Source organism: Balaenoptera acutorostrata, chromosome 7 (assembly GCF_949987535.1).
Source record: "Balaenoptera acutorostrata chromosome 7, mBalAcu1.1, whole genome shotgun sequence".
NCBI classification, from domain to species: Eukaryota; Metazoa; Chordata; class Mammalia; order Artiodactyla; family Balaenopteridae; genus Balaenoptera; species Balaenoptera acutorostrata.
The window spans coordinates 77,488,287-77,512,054 of NC_080070.1; the positions used below are offsets into that span (position 1 = coordinate 77,488,287).

At 37.9% G+C, this 23,768-nt stretch overlaps 1 protein-coding gene across 4 annotated transcripts in view; it reads left to right on the forward strand.

The window, feature by feature from the left end:
• The window catches only part of KLHL7 (kelch like family member 7), a 57,301-nt gene extending 33,881 nt beyond the window's left edge, over positions 1-23,420 (forward strand). For all 4 annotated transcript variants that reach the window (XM_057549697.1, XM_057549699.1, XM_057549700.1 and 1 more), the window contains 4 exons: positions 14,387-14,627; positions 16,900-17,101; positions 20,672-20,769; positions 21,992-23,420. In XM_057549697.1, the coding sequence (XP_057405680.1) occupies positions 14,387-14,627; positions 16,900-17,101; positions 20,672-20,769; positions 21,992-22,275 (825 nt within the window). In that variant the 3' untranslated portion in view covers positions 22,276-23,420. The remainder of the gene's footprint in view (positions 1-14,386; positions 14,628-16,899; positions 17,102-20,671; positions 20,770-21,991) is intronic.
• The last annotated feature ends 348 nt before the right edge of the window (positions 23,421-23,768 follow it).

The following is a 23,768-nucleotide window of genomic DNA, read 5'->3' on the forward strand; positions in this document are numbered from 1 at the left end:
TTCTCATTGCGGTGCGTTCTCTTGTTGCGGAGCACGGGCTCTAGGCACGCAGGCTCAGTAGTTGTGATGCGTGGGTTCAGTAGTTGTAGCTCATGGGCTCTAGAGCTCAGGCTCAGTAGTTGTGGCGCATGGGCTTAGTTGCTCCGCGCCATGTGGGATCTTCCCAGACCAGGGCTCAAAGCCGTGTCCCTTGCATTAGTAGGCGGATTCTTAACCACTGCGTCACCAGGGAAGCCCCAACCATCTAGAAATTATCACCAATATTAATGTGTTTTCCATTATGTGTTATGCCAGTTGGACAGCAGAGCCTGAGTCATAGGTCTAGGAACACAATTTTTAAAAATAGGTTATGAGAAAATGCACTCATATTTCTACCCCTTGTTTCTTAGAACTGTGTTTTTTGGCTGTGGGGGAGATAATACCGTATTTTGCTGTTACTACATGTATTGCCCAAGCAGAGCAGATACCATAATCCTAAAAGATAGCACCCCGACCTTGCAAGGTGGTACCCATAACCGATGTTGAATCTTAGCGCTTAATGGTCTCTTTCAACATCTCATAGGCCCATTTTTTGTTGATGATAGATAACCTGGTGAGTCCAGAGCATCCTTTTTACATCAGGATACTTCTGATACTTCTTTCTCTGAGATGTGGGTCCTTGGAGGCTTTCTGTGTAATACTGTAGTGGTGATATACAAGGCGTTTATAAAAACACATATGATGGTGTTGTCAAGAGTGCAAAAGACAGCAAAGGCCAATCCAAATCCAGAGTAAGTATCAGTTCCAATGAGGACAGAGCTTTGTCCCTTCAACAATGGAAGGGTTCCAGTGTAGTTAGCTTGGTGTTAGGTAACTAACTGGTTCCCTCAAGGTGTGATAACAAATCAAGTTCTTAGAATTGGTCAATATCGCCAACAAAGTGGGTGCTAGCCAGTAGTGGACAGCCACATTGGCCTCAGGGAGGGAAAGTCCATCAGCTTCTGTAGCCACTGACTTATGCAGTTACTGCATGCATATCTGTCACTGCCACTGGAGTCACTCATAAGCCCATTGAGCAAGCATCGGATTGGGGAGGAAAGATATAGATGCAATCCTGTCCACATGATTATTAAGAGACTTTGCTGCAGTTGTGGGCACTCTGGTAAGAATTCATGTGGGACCCAAATTTGTTTCCTTTCTGGAGTGCATTCTACATTATCCTTCCTCAGATCTCCTTGTCAGCAGTCTTTCGTGCTTGCTTATTTTAAGTCTGTATCCATCTGGGAAAACCATTAGTCACCATCCGAGAATGGATAAAAACTGACCTGAGGCTTTCTCTACTGAGAGGTATAATGGACATTAAAAGGAACTGCTTGAAAATCTGCCATATCAGGATATGTCTCTTCTGTATTATTCTTCAGTACCATTCCTGAAGGGAGTATAATGCTTAAGCAGTCCACTTTTGGCTAGTACTATCACAAATGAACCAAGCTCAGGTCTCTCAATTTTGTCAGCTGATCTGTAGGGACCACCTCCATGAAGACATAACCCTGGGTGAGGGAGAAGGCCTACTGAGTAAGGGTTGTGATTATCCCATTTGGGTATTCTGTGCCTTTGGGACCTCCGTATGCCCAGTTTTATGTTTAAATACTAGATCATGGGTTGAAAGCATGCTATTTGTGATTTGGTAGGTCAGGGAAAACTGTTCAAAATGGGTTAATGATATGGTCACCTGGTGTCCCTTGGTGTCAGACATTTGCTGTCTGTCAGACCCTAGCAGCCAGCCAGGAGCTATTTACTGAAAAAATGGTACCTGCTTAAAGTAGGTTGGCCTTGCTCCAGAATCCCACAGGTGTGCGCTCTGGTCATATTGAGACATGCCTGAAGTTATATGCAGCATCTCAATCAGCATCCCAATGCCCTAGGATCACAGGATAGCCTGAGCAGCTGAGCCGTATGATTATAGCCTGTCCCACTTAGAAAGTTTACCCAGTAAAAGTATAAATGTAGGACACCCAAACACAGGATATGTGTCATCTGTAAAATGTTAGAAGATGGTTGGGGCAGCAAGCTGTCCTTCCCTTCCAAGGGGCTATGCCAACATGCTGTAGATCAGGGCTTGCCAAACTTTTTCTATACAAGACCAAAGAATATTTTTAGCTTTTTAGGCTACACATTCTCTGCCATAACTGCTCAACTCTGATGCTGTAGCAGGAAAGCAGCCATAGATAATACATAAACAAGTGGGCATGGCTGTATTCCGATCAGATTTTTTTTTTTAAACAGTGTGATGAGGTTTTTTTTTTTAATTAGTTTATTTATTTATTTATTTTTGGCTATGTTGCGTCTTTGATGCTGTGCGCAAGCTTTCTCTGGTCACGGCGAGCAGGGGCTACTCTTCGTTGCAGTGCGCGGGCTTCTCATTGCAGTGGCTTCTCTTGTTGCAGAGCACAGGATCTAGGCGCACAGGCTTCAGTAGTTGTGGCACGTGGGCTCAGTAGTTGTGGCTTGCGGGCTCTAGAGCGCAGGCTCATTTGTGGCGCACGGGCTTAGATGCTTAGCGGCATGTGGGATCGTCCTGGACCAGGGCTTGAACCCGTGTCCCCTGCATTGGCAGGCGGATTCTTAACCACTGCGCCACCAGGGAAGTCCCTCCAATCAAATTTTATTTACAGAAACAATCATTGGGTTGGATTTAGCCTGCAAGCCATAGTTTGCCAACCCCTGCTGCAGACCTGTGGACATCTAGGGACTCTGAAGTGACCAACACTGTACTCTAGGATAACTTCTCTCCTGTCCTGTGAAGCACTTGTCTCACCAAGACATACGGGATCCTTTCCATTTTCTGTTCAGTTCTGTTTCTTGAACTGATCAGTATTACAGGCATCAATATAGGAGACCTTTGGCAAGGTGAGATAGACCAGGGCTCCTGCAGCTGAGATTATAGCAGAGAGTTAGAGTCTGGAGATCTTGAGGTCAGACTATGAAATTATTTTATTTTCCCTGCCAGTTGAAATTTCATGTAATGATCTGGGTAAATAGTAACAGAAATACACATTAGCCAGAGTGTTAACTGCAGACCACGTTTTAGTCAATCTGGTCCAGTAAGGAGACCACATCTGGCCCTGCTGCAGTAGTTAGAGTCACCAGTGTGAGTCATATAACTCATAGAGTATATATGCTGCCAGATATCAAAAAGACCTCCAAGGAAAGAGTATCAAGTTAGATTGGTTAAATACCATCATATTTGGACTGTCCCTGTGGGCTGCCCTCAGGTCATATATCTATCTCTGGTCCATTCCTCCATCTCCAATATATAGGCTGATTTTTTACTAAAGACACCTAGCTTCCTTTCTTAGTAGAAGACTGAGCGACTGGCAGGTACCATGAGTTTTCATGGCCTGTGCAATACAGTTCAATAAGCACAATGTCAGTGTGCTTAACAGGTTGATACACCTACACATCTGTTTCACACCAGGTAAGTTTTAAGACTACTGACATTTCAGTGGCTATTTAATTTCGCTGTTTTTTAATTTTTCAGGATCCTTTTGAGTCAACAGCAGGAAATTTGTAAATAAACTTTTTTTTTCCCAAGGAAAATCTGAAGTCATAGGAGCTTAATTAAATCTGTAAACCACAGCTTTCAGCTGTTGATAATAGTTACACCCCTCTTGTTTCCCAAAGCCTAACTTTGGTGTTGATTTTGACAGTTACAAGGCAATTAAAGTATGTTTTGGTAGAAAATACTTTATCTTAAAGTAGATGTCTATTCTGATGTACAGGGGGACAAGGAGAATCCTGATTTCATTTGGGAGACAGCACTGTTTTTAGAATAAGGCAAATATGGAATGACTACTAGCACTTTGTTTTTGGTCTGTAGTTGTAACACTTCCCTTAATTTTTTTTTTTTTAAATGGGACAGATGAAAAAAAAAAAGATGGATATTCTGCACGAGCCTGGAAATGAGACTGTAACTTCAGAATTCTCATTTGATGTCTTACTTTGCTCTTATAAATGGCACGTTCCTAGTGCTCTTTTGTATACTCAGTCACAAGTTTTTAGACTTCCAGTGGAAAAATTTAAATAACTGAGGATATAACTACCAATAAAAACATCCTCATTCCATCAGTTATTACTTTATTCCCTAACGCTGACACCATTAGAATCCCATTGCAATATTTATTAAATATTTCTATTAGAAGTACCAACCTCTCCTTTCTTTCTGCTGAAAACTTCAGCTTGAAAATATTCACTATTTACTATTATTTATAATATTTTAATATAAGTTGGTTGTCTTTATTATTTCTAATATTAAAACAATTGGGAAGGCTGATTTCATTGTAAGTTATTATTATTTACCTTGACTCTCCCAAGGTGAACATTATTTCATTATTTAGGTAGACTGCTTAATAATAAGTACTGTATAGGAATTGTTTTAAAATTCTTGAACTTATTACTTTCAGAGATGCTAAAATGGTTTTAACTGTCATTAAACAGAACCCATTGATGTGTGTCCTATACCAACCCAAAATGATTATTTTCACTGAATTGATCTCCTTCAAAGAGACAATTTAAGCAATACTACTTAACTGAATTATCTAGAATTAAGCCAACATCCCTATAAACTATTATCTTTAGATATTCCTTGGATATTGCTCATGAGAGGTGGCAAATATTTGTATTAACTGCTGACTGAAAAATGATAAGAAAGAAAATCTTAACATTTTTTCTGGTAGATAAGTAGATAAAGGATAAAGAAATCTTGGGTTGCTATATTGAATTGAAATGATACTCTTCTTGTCAGGGTCCTTTCATGAAGCCTACTGAGTCTCCCCTTCCCCACCTGTACCTGTTTTTAAAGTTTTCAAGTGCTTATTGATTGCTAAAAGAGTTATTTTTCTGAATCCAGTGCTCTGTTCTCTTAGAATTGGTGTTCTCAAATTGTAGTATGGGAACGTTTTATGATATTGATGCCAAATAAAAGTTGACTTAATTGACCAGATTATTTGGACTATTCTTGTCAGTGAAATCATCAGCTTTGAAGGCTTAAAACTTTGTAGGGGTCTTGGCTCACCACTTTCACATGGTGGAGAAATAGGAGACTCTGGGACTTCCCTGGTGGTGCAGTGGTTAAGAATCTACCTGCCAGTACAGGTTCGATCCCTGGTCCGGGAAGATCCCACATGCCACAGAGCAGCTAAACCCGTGCGCCACAACTACTAAGCCCACGTGCCGCACCTACTGAAGCCCGAGCACCTAGAGCCCGTGCTCTGCAACAGGAGAAGCCACCACAGTGAAGAGTAGCCCCTGCTCGCCGCAAATAGAGAAAGCCTGTGGCCAGCAACAAAGACCCAACACAACCAAAAAAAAAAAAAAAGGAGACTAGAGACTCTAGAGAAAAAGGGATTCTGCATATTCCCTGGCAAAACCAAACAAGGAGTAAGACAAGCGGAGTGAGGACTAGACCCTGTAAACTGCAAAGGCAGAAAACCGTATGGTACCATATTTTATAGAACCATCGGGTTCTTCCCCCGAGTACCTTTTCTTCTTCTCTTTTTTTTTTTTTTTTGGTCTCACCGCGGGGGCTTGTGGGATTTTAGTTCCCCGACCAGGGATTGAACCCAGGCCCTCGGCAATGAGAGCACAGAGTCCTAACCACTGGACCGCCAGGGAATTCCCTCCTAGTACCTTTCCCTACTTAAAACTCTGAAGTAGACTCATCACTGAGCTTAGTGTCTGGCGCAATGTGGGTAGTCAAGTTTGTGAGGATGAATGAACCAGTATAACTTTATATAATATTTCATAAGCAATTTTTTTTTTAAAGTACAGCTTTTTTTTTTTTTTTTTTTTATATATATATTTTTGGCTGTGTTGGGTCTTCGTTTCTGTGCGAGGGCTTTCTCCAGCTGCGGCAAGTGGGGGCCACTCTTCATCGCGGTGCGCGGGCCTCTCATTATCGCAGCCTCTCTTCTTGCGGAGCACAGGCTCCAGACGCGCAGGCTCAGTAATCGTGGCTCACGGGCCTAGTTGCTACGCGGCATGTGGGATCTTCCCAGACCAGGGCTCGAACCCGTGTGCCCTGCATTGGCAGGCAGACTCTCAACCACTGCGCCACCAGGGAAGCCCCATAAGCAATTTTGTCAGTTGGTTTTATAGGACTGGATTTAAATATAGGTGGACCCTAAATCAAAAGAAGTGAAGTTACTTTCAACACAAAACACATTTTCCTCTTGGAAATATTGTTTACTAAAGGTATCACAGTGCCTTTTCTCACAGTATCATAGCTACCTTCCCTCTTAAACAGGCCTTCACTAAGGAGACAGTCCTACACTGTCATCAGGGTGGAAACTGGCAGTTATACGTTGCATGTGATTTTAAAAGACCGGTGTGTAAAAGAAGTGTAAACCTTATAGGAAAATGGTGTTACATTAAAAAATTAATGAAGCTTTTGTAAGAGTGCATCAGTAGTATTTGTCACCAGCAGAAGAGTGTTGTAGGAGCAGTGTACTGGAGTCAAAGAGTGAGTGCTGCTAAAATGATCAGGGGCACCTGTAAGAACAAAATATCCAAAATGGACAGCAGTAATCCCAGGTGGTTTGGACCTATAGCTGTGTCCCACAGGGACTGATGTTGCTGGAATGCAAGTGTGGGTCAACATGGGTATCCCTTAAGCTTCCTTAGTGGTCAGTATAACAGGCGCCGGTGGTAAAAATCAGCGTTCTTTGCCGCTTATGCACAATAAGTATTCCTCATACCTGATTGTTTGCAGGCAGTTTGGTTAGACAGGTGGTCCTCACACTCAAGTAGAAGAGATTGGAACACATTCTGAGGTAAATTCTCAGTAGAGTGCCTTCCTAGAATGTCTTCCAAAATAGGAATATTGAGAGCCTCTGTTTTGTTTTGTTTTCAAGCATCTCCATAACACACTTTTGTAGTTTTGTTGTAAAGTCAACCTCACAGCCCTTGTACCCTACAGAGGTGCAGTACCTGAAGTTCCCACCTTCAGGGATCAGTTTCCTTTTGTGTTTAGTCACTGTGCCTGCAAAAAACCCCAGTGAAAATACGACTCACCAAGAGAGGGATGACTTCAGACTCTCTGTAAGCCACAGCCAGCCATAATTATTGTAAATTAACAGATCAGTCCCCTTAAAGGACAGAGAGGGCAGAAACAAAGCTGTAGGTATTTGATTGAGGGCCACAGGTGGGAAGGGATAAGGAGACTAGGGATGATGAATCTGTGTGGTGGTGTTTTAAAGGACTCTTGTCATCCTGGAATTAGCTGGAGGGTAGTGGCTACATAAATGCAGGGCTGGGGGGGTAAGAGGCTGAGGGAAATCACCAGGGAGTGAAATAAATACTTACTATGCCATGTCATTCAAAAATTCCTGTTGGCCGCCTTTGGTAATTGTTCATATGATGACCCAAAGGCACAGTAAGATCTTTTATCCTAGAAGTATTAAATCATGTTCAGATAGGTTTCTTGTGATATTCTTTGAAAATTGGCGATCAGTATAAGAGAAAGCTAACCTCAGTTGCTATAAACAATAGCAGATTGTACCATAGCATACTGTACAGTTAGCTGGTTATAAACTGCAGTTTGAACAAATATTTTGTCATATATTACCAGTATGACAGTTCATCTAGAATTTGAAATTTGGGGGTTGGACTGCAGCAGGGATTATGAAGGAGTCAAACGCAAAGTGTATGAGATGTATACAAGCTTGAAGCAATTAGAGAACACAGAGGCTGAGGTTGGTGAAGCTGCCCCTGAACGTAGCCAATTAAAAGTCCCGGTATGGGATAGGTAATGACAGCCTTGGTGGTCTGAAAAGAAGAGATTCCCCTGGGTTGAATTTGTCCATGGAAGCTTCATGGAAGTTTTCTTTTTTTTTTTTTTTTTTTTTTTTAAATATTAGATATATGTCCCCCAAACTCAATGCATTTTTTTTTAATTAATTTATTTATGGCTGTGTTGGGTCTTAGTTTCTGTGCGAGGGCTTTCTCCAGTTGCGGCAAGCTGGGGCCACTCTTCATCGCAGTGCGCAGGCCTCTCACTATCGTGGCCTCTCTTGTTGCGGAGCACAGGCTCCAGACGCGCAGGCTCAGTAATTGTGGCTCACGGGCCTAGTTGCTCCGCGGCATGTGGGATCTTCCCAGACCAGGGCTCGAACCCGTGTCCCCTGCATTGGCAGGCAGATTCTCAACCACTGCGCCACCAGGGAAGCCCCATGGAAGTTTTCTTGAGGGACACTTACTTGGTAGAGTTTAGATAGGAAGAAAGAGAAAGAAAAGAATATATTGAGTCCTAAGTATGAATATATCTTTTTGGTTTGATAAGTATGAGTATTAAAAGTTTTCATAAAATGCATACAAAGTATTATTTAACTGAATGGAGTCTAACTTTTTGCTTTAAAAAAAAGAATTTAGATATAGGTGGAAGAACTGAAGGACTCACCCATTGGTCTTTTTTCTTTTGTGAGACCTTTTTTTTGGTCCCTTGTCTTGTCTTCCTTCCTCCCTCCTTTCCTTCCTTCTTTCCTTCCTTCCTTCCTTTATTTCTAAAAGAAAGCAGCTGTTTTGTAGAAAGAGCATTTCAAGTCCAGGTATAGGAGCTTAGGCAAGTCAGCCTTTCTGAACTTCAGTTTTCTGGTCTATTAACAGAAGGTTTAAATCTTAGGATTTGCGTGAATATCAGTTATGTTCATTTGACTCTTTGATCTTCATTCACTGAGTCTCTTTCTCCCTGCCATCCTTAAGTTTTTCTCATTTTCCCATATTTAAATGTAAAAAGGCTTACCATCTCCATTTTGTTTTTTTCTTCCCCCTGCCTAACTCTTCCAAACCCCCTGACTGGGTGCATTATCTCCTATACTGTACACATCTGAGACAGAGTTGATGTTTGTCCCATTGGTGAGAACGTTTTATTAAATGGGTATGTTACTGCATTTTGAGATTTGAGATAATCATTTAAAGTATAATATGGCTTTCTGTGCCAAGATAAAAAATTACACGTCAAAGTTCATCTAAAGGCAAATCTTGTCATTGAGATATCTGGCAAGGTGCTAGCACAGAGATGCTCCCCTGCTATTTCATGTATTTTTTACTGAAAGCACAAGAGCTGATATTGAGCATAATATTCATATCAGGTTTCACTTTTGAACTGAGTTTCATCTCACTTAAATTTCTGAGTAGATTTTAGTTGTGTGTCTTGGTGGTATGGTTTTAGTTTGAGAGTGGAGGGGGGAGAACATTTTGTGACTTTATAAAACAGTAGTGATTCTTAATTAGTAATTCCCTTTGAGCTGGTGTCTGGCCTCACTTCCCACTCCTTGCTAGTTTTAACTGATCAGTAGCTGGGAACTGCCTGTTGATATGTTCACTGTTCCTGAGTTTATCTAGCAGCTTACAGTAGCACAGTCACGCCCTGCCCACCCACTGCCAACTGTTGAAGCCTTTTTTCTAGCTGTGATGCTATGTTTTATGAAGAACTTAAGTTACAAGAGTATTTTCTTCCAATGGCTGATTATTAAATCTCTTTCTGGACTTTGGGAGGTTAATATGTTTACAGAAATATCTGTGTGATCCCATTGAAAATGAGTGCATTTCAAAGTGGGTACAGCCTAGGAAATCAAGCACAATCAAGTGTTCACTTCTGAAAAACTAGAGTGCCCTAATAGTGTGCTATTTGGAAGGAAGGCAAAGACTGTTTCTGATCTGTCTTATAGTTGAAATTCAGCCACGTAGTATAATAGCTATTTAAGTGTTTAAATTTTTAAAGCCTTAACTTAAATTAGTTTTAAGTCCACATTTCTGTTAAAACATTTAGTACTATTATAAGCATCTGACGTGAAAAGTTGTTTTCTTTGTACCATACTTTTGGTACTACTTGCCTGGTTGTTGTATTTACTTTTTCTGTTTAAAAAAAATAATATATGCTCATTGTAGAAAATTCAAACATAGCAAGATAAAAAGGAGAAAGCCAGAGTGCTCCCAGCATAACAGACAGTCATCAATAGTTGGTGAACATCATTCCAGTCCTCTCATTTTTTTTTGTAATTTAGAATTTTTTATTTTTTTAATTTTATTTTTTATTTATTTTTTGTTTTGGCCACACCTTGCGGCATGCAGAGCTTCCCTGACCAGGGATCGAACTCATGCCCTCTGCAGTGGAAGCACGGAGTCTTAACCACTGGACTGCCAGGGAAGTCCCCAGTGTTCTCACTTTATATATGTGAGATCATGCCATACGTGCTATTTTACAAAAACTTTTTTTTTACTCTCTCAGCATTTATATTGTGGTGGTACTTTCATGTCAATGAAAATACCATCCTTTTGAAGGGCTGTGGAGTATTCCTCATAAGGATATATAATATTATCATTTATTTGTAATAGTGACTCTATTTCTGTTTTGTAAGTAAGTTCATTTGTACCTTTTTTTAGATTCTACATTATATGTGGATATCATATATTTGTGATATCATATATTTGCCTTTCTCTGTCTCACTTACTTCACTCAGTATGACAATCTCTAGGTCCATCCATGTTGCTGTAAATGGCATTATTTTGTTCTTTTTTATAAGCCACAGTGTTTTGATGTACTTTTCATGAAACTACTTCTAGGAATGTTGTGGCATCTGGCATATACCTCCTCTCTCCCCTAGCTTTGCTTGATTTTCTCTCAAAATGATGCAAAATAAAGTTCTCAAGTCTTAAAAATAAAAAGTTTCTTTCACTTTGCATTTTGGTTTTCTTGATTATTATTAAAATTTACATCTGTAGTGTTTCTATTATTTGAGGATTCATGTGTTTTCAGAATAGAGATTGTATAAAATCAATCCTTACTCTCAAGGAAAATAGCAGGCTGATGTTTTTACCCTAAGGCATTTGGAGAAAAATATTACAGCCCTTCAACTCAAGAAGGGCTTTCACTTTCACTTCCTGTAGCAGTGTCCTACAGCTGAAAAGTCACACAAGACAAGATGTAATGGCGTACTCAGTCATCAACTGCAGACTTCAGTGTGGTGGGGATTCAGAAAAAGGAAATCTGAGGGAAGCTTGCAAAAAGAAAAGGAGTGTTGAGCTTGAAAAACGTCTAGAATGTGATATATCACAGCAGAGGCAAGAAAGGCTGACTGGGACCAGGAAAGACAGGACTTTATACATGGGCATGTCTGCATATATATGTGTGGATGCATACATGGGTGATGTGTCAGAACTTAAGAAATCCTTCTACCTGTGTTTTTTCTAAGCTTTCCGGTTTTCTCATTTTCATATCTTCTCAGCAGCTAAGCATAGAACCTTGCCTGGAATAGGTACTCAATAAAAACTGCATTAAATTATATTTTTAGGGTAACAATTTCCTGCCCACACACGTACACTGTGACTCTAGTGCTATTCATCCGTCTGTTGCTAACATGAAAGCTCCATGCCCCTCTAGCTTGCCCTGTAGCCTGTGAGTGCTGGGAGCCATAAGTAATTCTTCCTCCACCTACAGGCCCCAGGTTGGGAGTGGTCCCATGACTAGAATAAGACCTGGCAAAGATATCCACTGAGCTGACAAGCCTGACTTCCCATCTGTGTGTTGTTTTTTTTTTTTATGGCTGTGTTGGGTCTTCGTTTCTGTGCGAGGGCTTTCTCTAGTTGCGGCAAGTGGGGGCCACTCTTCATCGCGGTGCGGGGACCGCTCTTCATCGCGGTGCACGGGCCTCTCACTATCGCGGCCTCTCTTGTTGCGGAGCACAGGCTCCAGACGCGCAGGCTCAGTAATTGTGGCTCACTGGCCCAGCCGCTCTGTGGCATGTGGGATCTTCCCAGACCAGGGCTCGAACCCGTGTCCCCTGCATTGGCAGGCGGATTCTCAACCACTGCGCCACCAGGGAAGCCCTCCCATCTGTTTTTTTCCCCTCTCTGCTTGCTTCTTCAACTACACACATCTCCTAGGTAGTGTAATAAGTTATTAAAGGGCAAACGTTAAATCACATTCTCAGTACTCTATTTTGGATGTGGGGTAGATTGAGGGAATTGGGTAGATTTCCAAGGGAGGTTGGCCCATACACACACAGAAAAAAAAGACCATAAGCTCCCCTGCGTACAACCAAAGGCAGATATGCTCAAACATAGGTGCATTTAACACCTGACAGGTATATTTAATGAGCCCAAATGTAAAGCATTACATTTTATCTGAAATAAAGTCTATTTTGCATTCCAGGTAAAAAGAAAGATCATTTCACTTACCTGCGTAGAAGATGAACTATTAGGGAGAATATTATTTATAGCTAGTATTTATAAAGCATAGTGTTTAACATGTATGGTGACCAATGACAGTATTGGGAGAGTTGGAAAAGATTTAAAAACTTGAGGACTTCTAGAGAAATCAGAGCCCACATTGCAAGTAGATAGAAACATGTGCCTATTCCCGTGTTACACACACACACACACACACACACACACACTGCAGACACACAAACTAATCAATTTTCCCTTGGGCTTAGAGTTCTGAGAGAGCAATGCATTTTAATTCTTAAATATGAAGCATAACCAAGTCCTATATGACTTATGATCATCAATTCCCTACTCAGACCCTTGAGTAGTATTGGAAAGTTAGAATTATTCTGTTACCAACCTCTTTGAAATTATTTCATTCTTTGGAACCTCATAATCTTAGTGCCTAAGTGTTTAAGCTCATCTAGCTAAAAGAAATAGTATATTGTTCTTTTAGTTCCAGCTTCTACATGGGCAGTTCTTTTTAATTTGAAGAGTATCAGGTCTTAGAGACCATTTCAAAGAATATCTGACCAACTTTCTCATCCTGAAATTAAGGAAGAGTTTAGAAAGATACTGTTCTTAACGATGTCTTTAGAAATTATGGGAAAATTTGCTTATTACTTTCTAATAATATCAGATAAATTGGGTGTAAGAGTGGCGAGACTTGAGATTCACTAAGTTATTACCTTATTAATGAAATTAAGTACCTTATTAATGAAATTGTATTTCTCTGCTAATGAACCTGGTCAGGTAGGAGCTATGAGTAGATTTGCATAATATGTAAGAGAGTAATTTTGTTTACTTTTGAGGTATCGCTCCCTGTAGAATATTTTATCGCTTACTTTTTTTCATTCTGTGGTACACAGTTTCCCCAAGAAAACAAATTTTTAAAATATTCTTCCTCAGTTTTTCAAATCCATTGAGTAAAACTGAAGCTTCAGGAAGATGTTATGTTTATCCTACAGTTCTGTGTGCCTACCAATAAAAATACCACTGAGTAACCCAGGGGGACTCATAGACCCTAATTTGAGAATAAGAAAGGGATTAAGGCTCTGTTTCTCTGGTCACCTGAAAAGCAGAATGTTTATCATCACTAGGAATCAAGATATTCTCAATCAGGGACTCTTCTTTTTCCTAAGAGACCATTCCTTATGTTCCATGATGCTTTGATCTAATTCAGTGAATGCCTGAAAAACAGGACATTAGCATGATAGGTATCAAATTTTCCCAAAGGGAAATCAACATTAATAAATCACAGACAGTGCTTTGATTGATGAGATTGGGAATTGTTTGGATTTCTATCTGACCCTAATTATTTTCAACCATTTTCAGAAAGCAGCAGGAACACTGTAACTTCCTTGCTTTAATAGGGGGAGGATCCAACAAGCTATAACTTTGGGAGCATTCCCCCACATATTTACATAGAAGAAGGGCACAGGTGTCCTTGGATGTCATCAAACATAGGAATCAGTGGTGCTGTGAACAGCCTTTATGGTGAAGTACTGATAGGTGCCCATTTCTTCTCATTGAGAAGAAAAAAATTGTTTCCAGACTACTCAGGTTATTCAAGTATTTCATAATATCACAGCTTTAAGAGTCTGGCTGACTATACTGGCTCACCTGAATATTTACAGAAAATTAATATCTCTCAGAAGTCTACAAAATGCCTTCTGGCTTTAGACATTAGTAGGTTAACGGCAGTTAAAGCTTCAAATTATCCATTGATTCTTTATATCCCTATACATCCGGCAAAGAAGGGATGCGCATATTTACACTTGAAAAAAAAATCTTTCTTTAAATAACAAAACTGCTTATTTTAGTATTTTCTTGTATTGTTATCCTCAATAACAGAAGGAATAGAAGACTGGGTGGTGGTGATACATACAAATGTGTTAAAGTTTATTTTAGAGCCAGAAAAGACCCAAAGCCGTCACTGTCTTCCTCTTGCCTTCTGACACGACTAACCAACATTCTGAAGAAGCCACGCAAGATTAAATAATAGTCTCAAGCCAAGCATTCTTATATGTACTCTGATAAATTTAACATATTCTTATGTTTTGTATGTTCTCAATTATATCTTTGCTTCATCCTTTTCTATTATAGTTTTCCATTACTGAAATCTTCCTGTCCTTTCCTGTTACAGGATTATAGCTGGACAGACATCCGCTGCCCCTTTGAAAAACGAAGAGACGCAGCATGCGTGTTTTGGGACAATGTAGTTTACATTTTGGGTGGCTCTCAGCTTTTCCCCATAAAACGAATGGACTGCTATAATGTCGTTAAAGATAGCTGGTATTCCAAACTGGGCCCTCCAACACCTCGAGACAGCCTTGCTGCCTGCGCTGCAGAAGGCAAAATTTATACATCTGGAGGTTCCGAAGTTGGTAAGGACTTATTCAGTATTTGTGTGTGCTTTAAAGCTGAGGATCTTGGCTTTCATATTTAAACAGAGTTGGTATTATTTGTCCAGATACTTTTTGACAAATTTAAATAACATATCTGTCATACTTTAGAGCACATTTCCCTGACGGTTTACCTTACTCTTTGTAAGTCAGTAATTTATGAGAACTTCAACTTCCTTGATTACGTTAACTGTCCATTTTTTGTCATGACAGCGGTTTCGTTGACGTCATCTGGATTTTAGCTTCATTGTTGCCATCTGGATTAGTCATTTTATATACGTAATATTATTTGCTTTAAAGATTTCAGAGTTTGGCTTACTCATAGACCCACATTCAGGCTTTTAAAATCTGTATTATCTTTGCTTTCTTTGTATCAGAAAAAAGTAAGAATAATCTTTTTCATTTGCTTTATTCTTTAACTTTTTTTGTTTCTTTTGGCTTTGTCGGGTCTTAGTTGCGGCATGCGGGATCTTCGTTGCGGTGCATGGGCTTCTCTCTAGTTGTGGCGTGCAGGTTTTCTGTCTCTAGTCGTGGCACGCAGGCCCTGTAGTTAGCGGCACTCGGGCTCTCTAGTTGAAGCACGTGGGCCTAGTTGCCCAACCAGGGGTTGAACCCGTGTCCACTGCATTGGAAGGCAGATTATTTACCACTGGACCACCAGAGAAGTCCCTATTCTTTAACTTTTTAATGTAATGATTGGTAGTGGTATCTTAAGCTTATTGATCAGAACAGGGTGTGGGTATGGGTATAAAAACCTTTCTCATTGACAGATAATGTGTAAGTGTCCACTAGTGTTCGTTTACTAAATGAATAATTTTTCTAAATGAATATTCTAGGTGCAGACTAGCTTTTATATGCTTTCGTCTTTTCAAGTAATTTCTTTAGCTAAGTAATGGGCTTATAAAGAAAACTAGGAAGACCAAGTAAATCTAAAGTATGGAATTTAAACATTGTCTTTTTATTTTCTTTTATGATTTTTATATTAGCCCAAAGACTGTTTTACTCTTGGTCAGCATATTTATTTGTTTTAAGTTTCTACCCCCCGCTCCCACTAGATGCAAAATGAATACAAGAAAGATGATGATTTTCTAAATGTGACTTAAGAGGTGATCTTTCCCTCTCTTTAAAAGCATTCTCACAGAATGTCTAATACAGCATATTTCAAATACAATAAATCCTAAATATAGTAGGAAGTGTTTTATAGATATACTTTTTTGTGTAAAGTATAGTAGATAACTTCATTTCTTCAGCATTTACTAAGTCAGTTTTTCACTTAAATAGTAACTTTTTTTAATCTGCTATATACTGTATATTTCCCTTTAGTGTCAACCGACTGAATCTACCAAATTTGAAATGTTTAAAAAGTTAAAAAGAAGTTACTATTAGTCATGACTATTACTTCTTCTGTCTGTTACTCTTCATAGGCTTTGGTTTTGATAGAGACTTATAAGGGTGTTATTGCTTTTAAGCGTTAGAAAAGTCCAGAAAAGTGGGAGGGGAGCAATAATTTGATAAAGTTCTAGCTTCGTTTTTCTTGGGAAAGAAAAAAAGCACTTGATCTTTAGTGGTATCATTTCTAAAACTCTTTATTGAGCTCCTAAAATGTGCAGAAGTTGCAAAACAGGATGGGTGTGTTTTGCCGTTAAAGTGTATAATCAAAGTACACCAGAAACACATAACGATACTTTGAGTGTATACTCAAGAATGGACTGGCATGACTTCAGGGCCTACCCACACAACTACTGAGAGCAGTCAGGAAGAACAGTTTTGTTAATGATGCAGTAGCTGTTGTAGAACATTAAATGACAAGCCTGAGGATACTCTTCAGATAGCAGTCTTCATATTTTAAGATATAGACTTCCCATCTGTAAACAGCTGTGTTTTTCCCCCTCTCTATAAACATTTGAGGTTCAATTAATTCCCATCATGCATAACTGGGCCGGAAGACATACATAATGTTTCTTATTTAATTTGAAAATCTTTTGAAATCAAACCAATTTCTTTTTTTGTTTGTTTAATTACCAATTAATGTCTCACCAGCAGATCCTTTTTTGAATATTTTCCAAGGTCTATACAAACAGGGATAGCTTTTTCTGAAAGTATTTCTACATTTTGTTGTTGTTGTTGAGTAGAGAAAAGACTCTACAACCCTAAATTCTTTCCTCCAGTAATTAATGATTCAACTCTACAGTCAACTCACTTCAGGCCCACATACACACTAAGTTAAGCAAGATGGGGTCCTTTTCTTTTACAGGAAACTCGGCTCTGTATTTATTTGAGTGCTATGATACAAGAACTGAAAGCTGGCACACAAAGCCCAGCATGCTGACTCAGCGCTGCAGCCATGGGATGGTGGAAGCCAACGGCCTGATCTATGTTTGTGGTGGAAGTTTAGGGAACAATGTTTCTGGGCGAGTACTGAATTCCTGTGAAGTCTATGATCCTGCCACAGAAACGTATGTATCAGTTTAAAACTCTTACTACACAATTAATTGTATTCTATAAGCTCAATGGAAGAAGATGTCAAAAGGCAGAAAGAACCCAGCAGAAGGATTTTTGAATGTGCTAGGGTCAGGGGCATGTTTATAGCCTTGACCCTTCCTCTACACCTTAAGAAATGGCTTGACCTTATACCCCATGGGAGCCCCTCTCTTTCTATCCCTGCTTGTGCAATAAATAAATGTCGGTGAATAAGAAAATATGACCGATTCATCAAACTCAAAATATTTTTGGAAAAAAAAAATATTTTTGTTTGAGAGATCAGGAAGTGTAGAGAAGGGGAAACAATTTATGATCAGTAGTAAATTTGCCTTTAATTAGAAAAATATTATGTATTGGTTCGTGGCATTAATGAATCATACCCCTAGGTATAATGTCTTTTTTGAGTTTGTGCTTACTAAAGTATGTTTGGATTCATATTTATTAAATAAAACTATTCTTTTTTTAATATTTATTTACTTATTTATTGGGCTGTGCCATGTCTTAGTTGAGGCATGTGGTATCTAGTTCCCTGACCAGGGATCAAACCCGGGCCCCCTGCATTGAGAGCGCAGAGACTTAACCACTGGACCACCAGGGAAGTCCCTAAATAAAATATTCTTAAGTCAACTGGGAAGTAAAATAACTGCTTTTAAAAGGCAAAATACAAAAAAAAAAAACAAAAAAAAAATACAAAAAAAAAAAAAAAAAAGGCAAAATACAAAGAAATAAATGGTTAGCCCGTTTTTCTGATCTCGTAATTAATGATGGAACCCATTCAATACAGCCAAAGGATACGAGCTAGTTATTGATAGTGGGGGGTGGTAAGTATAGCGTAATTAACTAACAAGAAAATGAACCCAGATGATCTTCCAGTCAGACCTTTTGTTGATAGTCAGAAACATCCAAAGACCTTCAATAAGAAAATTAACTTGCTCGTTTGAAAGGATTGTTCTTCCTTTACCAGAACAAGTTATTGGGCAAATATGTTCAACTTAAATGTTATGCCAAAGAGCTGCACCAAAACTCTTGTGCTCAATTTTTGTATTTAGGAAATATTTCCAGGCTACAAAACATAGAAGTCTTCTACTCCAGCTATTGCTTTTATTAAATTAAGAGTAAAGATTTAATTATAAAATATGATTGTCATTTGCAGTTATTTATGCTTCCCACCTATTTTTGAAGGATTTAAGGAAGCAAAATCAGTAACTCCTTTCCCAAAGAAAAGTGCAATTACAATTGTTCTTTTCTCATTTTTTGCTCAACTAGTCACCCATGTTAGGGATAGAATTGAAAGAAGCTTATCTTGAAACTTATCTTTTGCTAAGTGTCTAGACTAGGAAATCTCTTGAGATCATCAAACTTAATACTTCCCAATGTTTTTTTAAACTGTACCTTTGTACTTGCCAGGGCACACTGGGGATACGCCTTATCCTAATCCCATCATCCGTCCATCCAGCTATCTATCCACCCCCTCTTGTCCTAAACCATAGGAGCAGGGTATATACCAACTGTCCTCTCTCCTATATCAATCTCTACTTAACCTCCCATAAATCCTATACTCAAAAAGCATTACAGCATACTAGTTGGAAAGCTGTAATCTCATTCATTCTGCTGCCTAATTATTGTTTTGTTTCTAAAAAAATATCTTAGAGTAGAACCCATACCATATGAACTCCAGGCTTCTAAATTCTGAGATCTTTATTCAGGCAGTATCGGTGTAAATCAATATATTCTTATTTATAGTAGCAGAGAAAGAGTATAAAGGAATTCTACAACTTCAATATTTTTTAAAACTAGGTGAATATAATCAGTTTGGGGAATATTGTAAAACTTACACAACTTAGCATTTCTTTTGTCTTGTATATACTGAGCTTATGTATTAAATTTGAATTCTCTATATTCTCTAAATTTTCCTAAGTGAAAAAGCTAGTGTGAATATAATTATCCAAATCTCAAAGTGAAAGATGTTATATACTAAAATGATTTCCTTTCTAATATGTTGTGTCCATCCAACGTATTTTTTGTAAAACTGTTTCTTCCCAATTTTGACAATTTTTAAAGTGTTTTTTAACTAGAATATGTTCGATTGGAAGCTAAGAAATGAAACCTATGGAAACAACACAACACAGTTTCCACAGTTAGAATTTTAAGGAAAGCTACTGAACACTAAACTCAGGTTGGAGAGAGCAAAGACCTAGTGCACACTCTGCATGTAAATTATAGGAGGAAGGAAGCGTGCTTCACGAAGTGCCTTAATTCTAAACCTTGAGGAGACTTAGATGTACATAAAACATTCTCTTATTTTATACCATAGACATATTTAGAGAAGAAAGGGGTATGTATATTGAATTTTTCCAAGTCAGATACTCTGTTTAACACACTTTGACAGCTCACTGTGTGGAGAGGCTGTGGAGGTCGAGTACTGGCTCTCCCACTTCCGAGCTGAATGCTGGTCTTTTCACCTGGAGGAGCACGTGTGTTCATCCTGAAAAACAGGAGGACTTACTTTAAGTGAATGCTTAGAAAATGAGAGTGGTGACTGTCAAACCATTTTTAAAACAAACCAAAAGTATGTAAATATAAGGCAACAAGAGTTGTTGATATTTCAGAGTTCATAATTATGCTATAATTATGTTTTGAAAAGTTAAATGTATAAATTATTTAAAAGAAGAGTTATAAATAACCATATTAGAGCATTACACTTACGCCAAGTTGCCCTTTTTTTGTTTTTGTTTGGAGTCTTTCGATTTATATCAGCTGTTAAGAGCTGTGTGTTGGTACCACCTTCACAATCACCAATGTCAGTTATCTGTATGGGAGTACATGCAAAAGAAGAGATGAATCTCATAGAAAACAATAACAAAATTGTCTGTGTGTTTAATGCTGCTACCTGTGAATTAGTATCCTTCAACACTTGTGTCCACATTTATATTCTCAATCTCTTTCTTTATAGTAGTGCCTGTGAACACAGCAACGTGCTGATAAGTTATTAAACATGACAGAATGATAGGAGCTGCCTGAAGTTCTAAGTGTATATTTAAAGATGGATGTGTGAATAGTAACAGATATGCTAATTTGCTGATTGCTAGAGGCCCATGATAAATTTGTTTTACTTACCCTATGTAAATATTAATTAAAACCATGTGTGACTAAAACCATATTAGTACCTTATATTTTCTTACATATCTTCCCCGTTTTGTTTGTTACTGTTTTACAAGTTATTGTGAACTATAGGAAATGGATGTCTTCCAAAGACATGTTAATAGTCTCCAGATATCCTCTATTTCCCATATCCTATTGGAGTTGAAAGGAATAAAATCCCTATTTACCCCACCTATAAATTACTGAAAACCACTGTTAAACTTTCGTTTTCTAGTTTTCCAAACGTGCACGCGCACATTTGTGTGTGTGTGCGTGCATGTGTACACATATGTGAGTGGTAAATGAGCGCTTACTTGGGGTAACAGACCTTTCTTATAAATTCGTATGAGTCCTTTTACCTTCTTGTGAACATGTATATTGAAAACTTTCCTTTGTTTTTTCAGATGGACTGAGCTGTGTCCAATGATTGAAGCCAGGAAGAATCATGGACTGGTATTTGTAAAAGACAAGATATTTGCTGTGGGTGGTCAGAATGGCTTAGGTACGTGAAGTTAGTTCACTTTTCAACTTTCGCAATGAATTTGCTGATATTTCCTTATCTTAAGTTATGAAAATGTTTCTTGAGATCTAGATACAAGCATTAATCACATACATCATTAGACTTTTCTTTTTATAGTTTCTGTGAACTAACAGTTTATGAAACATTGTAATACGTTTAATATTTCTGTCCATGAATGTAGGTAATAGCCACCAGTCATTGTGACAGTCTCAGGTGGCTTCAGCACATTTCCAAATACCCTCTGGGGAATGGCATCACATTAGCTTAAGAACTATTGAGTGGGGACTTCCCTGGTGGTCCAGTGGCTAAGACTCCATGTTCCCAATGCAGGGAGCCCGGGTTCGATTCCTGGTCTGGGAACTAGATCCCACATGCTGCAAATAAGAGTTCACATAGCGCAACTAAAGATCCCACATGCCACAACTAAGACCTGGCACAGCCAAATAAATAAATATTTAAAAAAAAAAAAAAAAAAACTATTGAGTGACAGAAACATTTGAACTTTAATATAACTTTTGAAACTTTTTAATTTAACTTTTAGGACTTGTATCCAGGCTCTGAATGGCAGTGTTTCCTAAACATTTTTAAATGTTGCATGAAAATATCAGTATTACTTTTTTAAATGAGTAAATTTGATCTTTTTATTTTCTTAAATAATGTTGTACTAAAGAATCTTAAATAATTGCTTTTAATAATGTAGAATTTGGACTATCTATAGATAAGATTCCACAAAGCTTATTTTAGTCAGTACCTTTAATCGTTACTTAAGTATAACAAAGAAATAACTTTATTTCCGTCTTCTGTCTCTATCCATTGCTGTTTTTCATAAGCTGCTGACAGATAAATGGTAGAAGGAAACAGAAGGACATTTGAATGATTATAATCAAACTTAATCAGAAGGAAACTTCACTGGTCTACTTTTTAATTTTTCCAGAGCAGATAGGACATCTTTAATTTTATAGAATAAATATAAGTATTTATGATTCTAAAATGACAAATAAAAATTAAGTTAAATTTCTGTTGTGTTCAAGTAAGAATAGGAATTTAAATGGTAGATATGTGAGGATTCATTGTAAAATTCTGACAACTCTTCTACATGTTTGAAGTTTTTCATAATAAAAGGTTTGGAAAAAATACAAAGAATTATTACTTTAAGAGATCTTAGAATTGTTCATGTAGTTGTTCACGTTTTATTCTTTTGAAGGTGGTCTGGACAATGTGGAATATTACGATATTAAATTAAACGAATGGAAGATGGTCTCACCAATGCCATGGAAGGGTGTAACTGTGAAGTGTGCAGCAGTCGGCTCTGTAGTTTATGTCTTGGCTGGTTTTCAAGGTGTGGGTCGATTAGGACACATCCTTGAATATAACACTGAAACAGACAAATGGATCGCCAACTCCAAAGTCCGAGCTTTTCCAGTAACAAGTTGTTTAATTTGTGTTGTTGATACTTGTGGAGCAAATGAAGAAACCCTTGAAACATGAAAAATGAGTGAACTTCAAGACTCACTGGAGACTCAAAACTATGGCCACCAGTGCTTTGTTCCAAGAGTTTGGTTACAAAGTTTTAGTTTGGTGTTTTGTTTTTTTCAAGGAAGTTTCAAGTAAAGTAAGATTCCTATAAAATAGATTTTCTTTTATATGGGATTTCTTACTTAATTCAAAGACCGTATTTCAGCTGGCCACATAACCAAGAACGTATCTAGCAAGAAAACTTGTAAAGTTATAAGCACTTGGTGAAAGTATGAATTCTTAAATGAATTTCACATTTGTAACTATGATTATGGCAGAATGGGGGACTGACTCACCATAGAAGCAACCTCATCTTAGCTCTAGATTCTATTTTCATACATCATAGAAGTGCTATGTAGTTAGGTCTGTTTGTTTCTGTTCAGTCAAGAACTAAGAAATAGTATGAATTGTAAGTCAAAGATAGGCGGTTCTGATGGAGCAACTTAGTCTCACGTAGTTTTGCTTGTCTTCATTTGTTCCATTTAGTGCCAAAATGTATTGCATTTTAAAAACAAGCCAGAGTGAGTCAAAGCATACACTTATATCTCACAAAACTTCATAAACACATTTTGAGAGTTAAAAATGTACCCAACTCCTCATGAAATATATTCTATCCAGTTAAATAATTCCATCTTTTTAACACAAAATGTCAAGCCTAGCACCCATCACTAATTTATATCACTTTTTTTCCCAGGGGTTAAAAAAGGATTATGCCTCTTCAGTGCTCACTCTGTTAAATAAAATCCAATCATTATAAGAATTATTACCTAGCAAAAGAAAGCTACTTATAGCAAATTTCTAGGTCACTAGAACAGCACTGATAGTTACACATTTTGAACTTCTTACAGATTAGAAAGGTACATGACTTCTCTTCCTTAGCAGAGCACATCATTGATATTTGCCTCAGTTGTCTCTAAAAGTTTTTTAGTTGAGTTAAATATTTGTCATCTTGTATTAATTGCTTATATGTGGTCAGTAAATCTTTTACAAACCCACCTATTCATTTCTTTCCTAGTAATGTTTTGCCCTTTTACATTATGAAATGTATGGAGTGAGCCATGTAAAGCTGTCACCATCCATGTTTTTACCTGGTAATATTAAATATTTTTAAACTTCAAGTAGACCGCTAAGTTCATTCTTCATTTTAAATGTGTTAGGTAATGGTTGTTTTTTGAACTTGTGAAACAATGTTTCTTTTTAAATTTTTATTGTTTTCTTTATAATGGGGGTTATAAGCTTAAAACCTAAAAATGTTTAAATGAAAAAGGAATTATAAAAAGATTATGGTAGATATATTTCTATTTATGTAAGGTTTTATGTACATAACAGCTTTATTAAGATATAATTTACATGTCATACAGTTCACTGATTTAAAGTGTACTATTCAATGGTCTTTAATATATTCACAGAGTTATGCAACCATCACCATAATTTTGGAACACTTTCTTAACCACAAAAAGAAACCC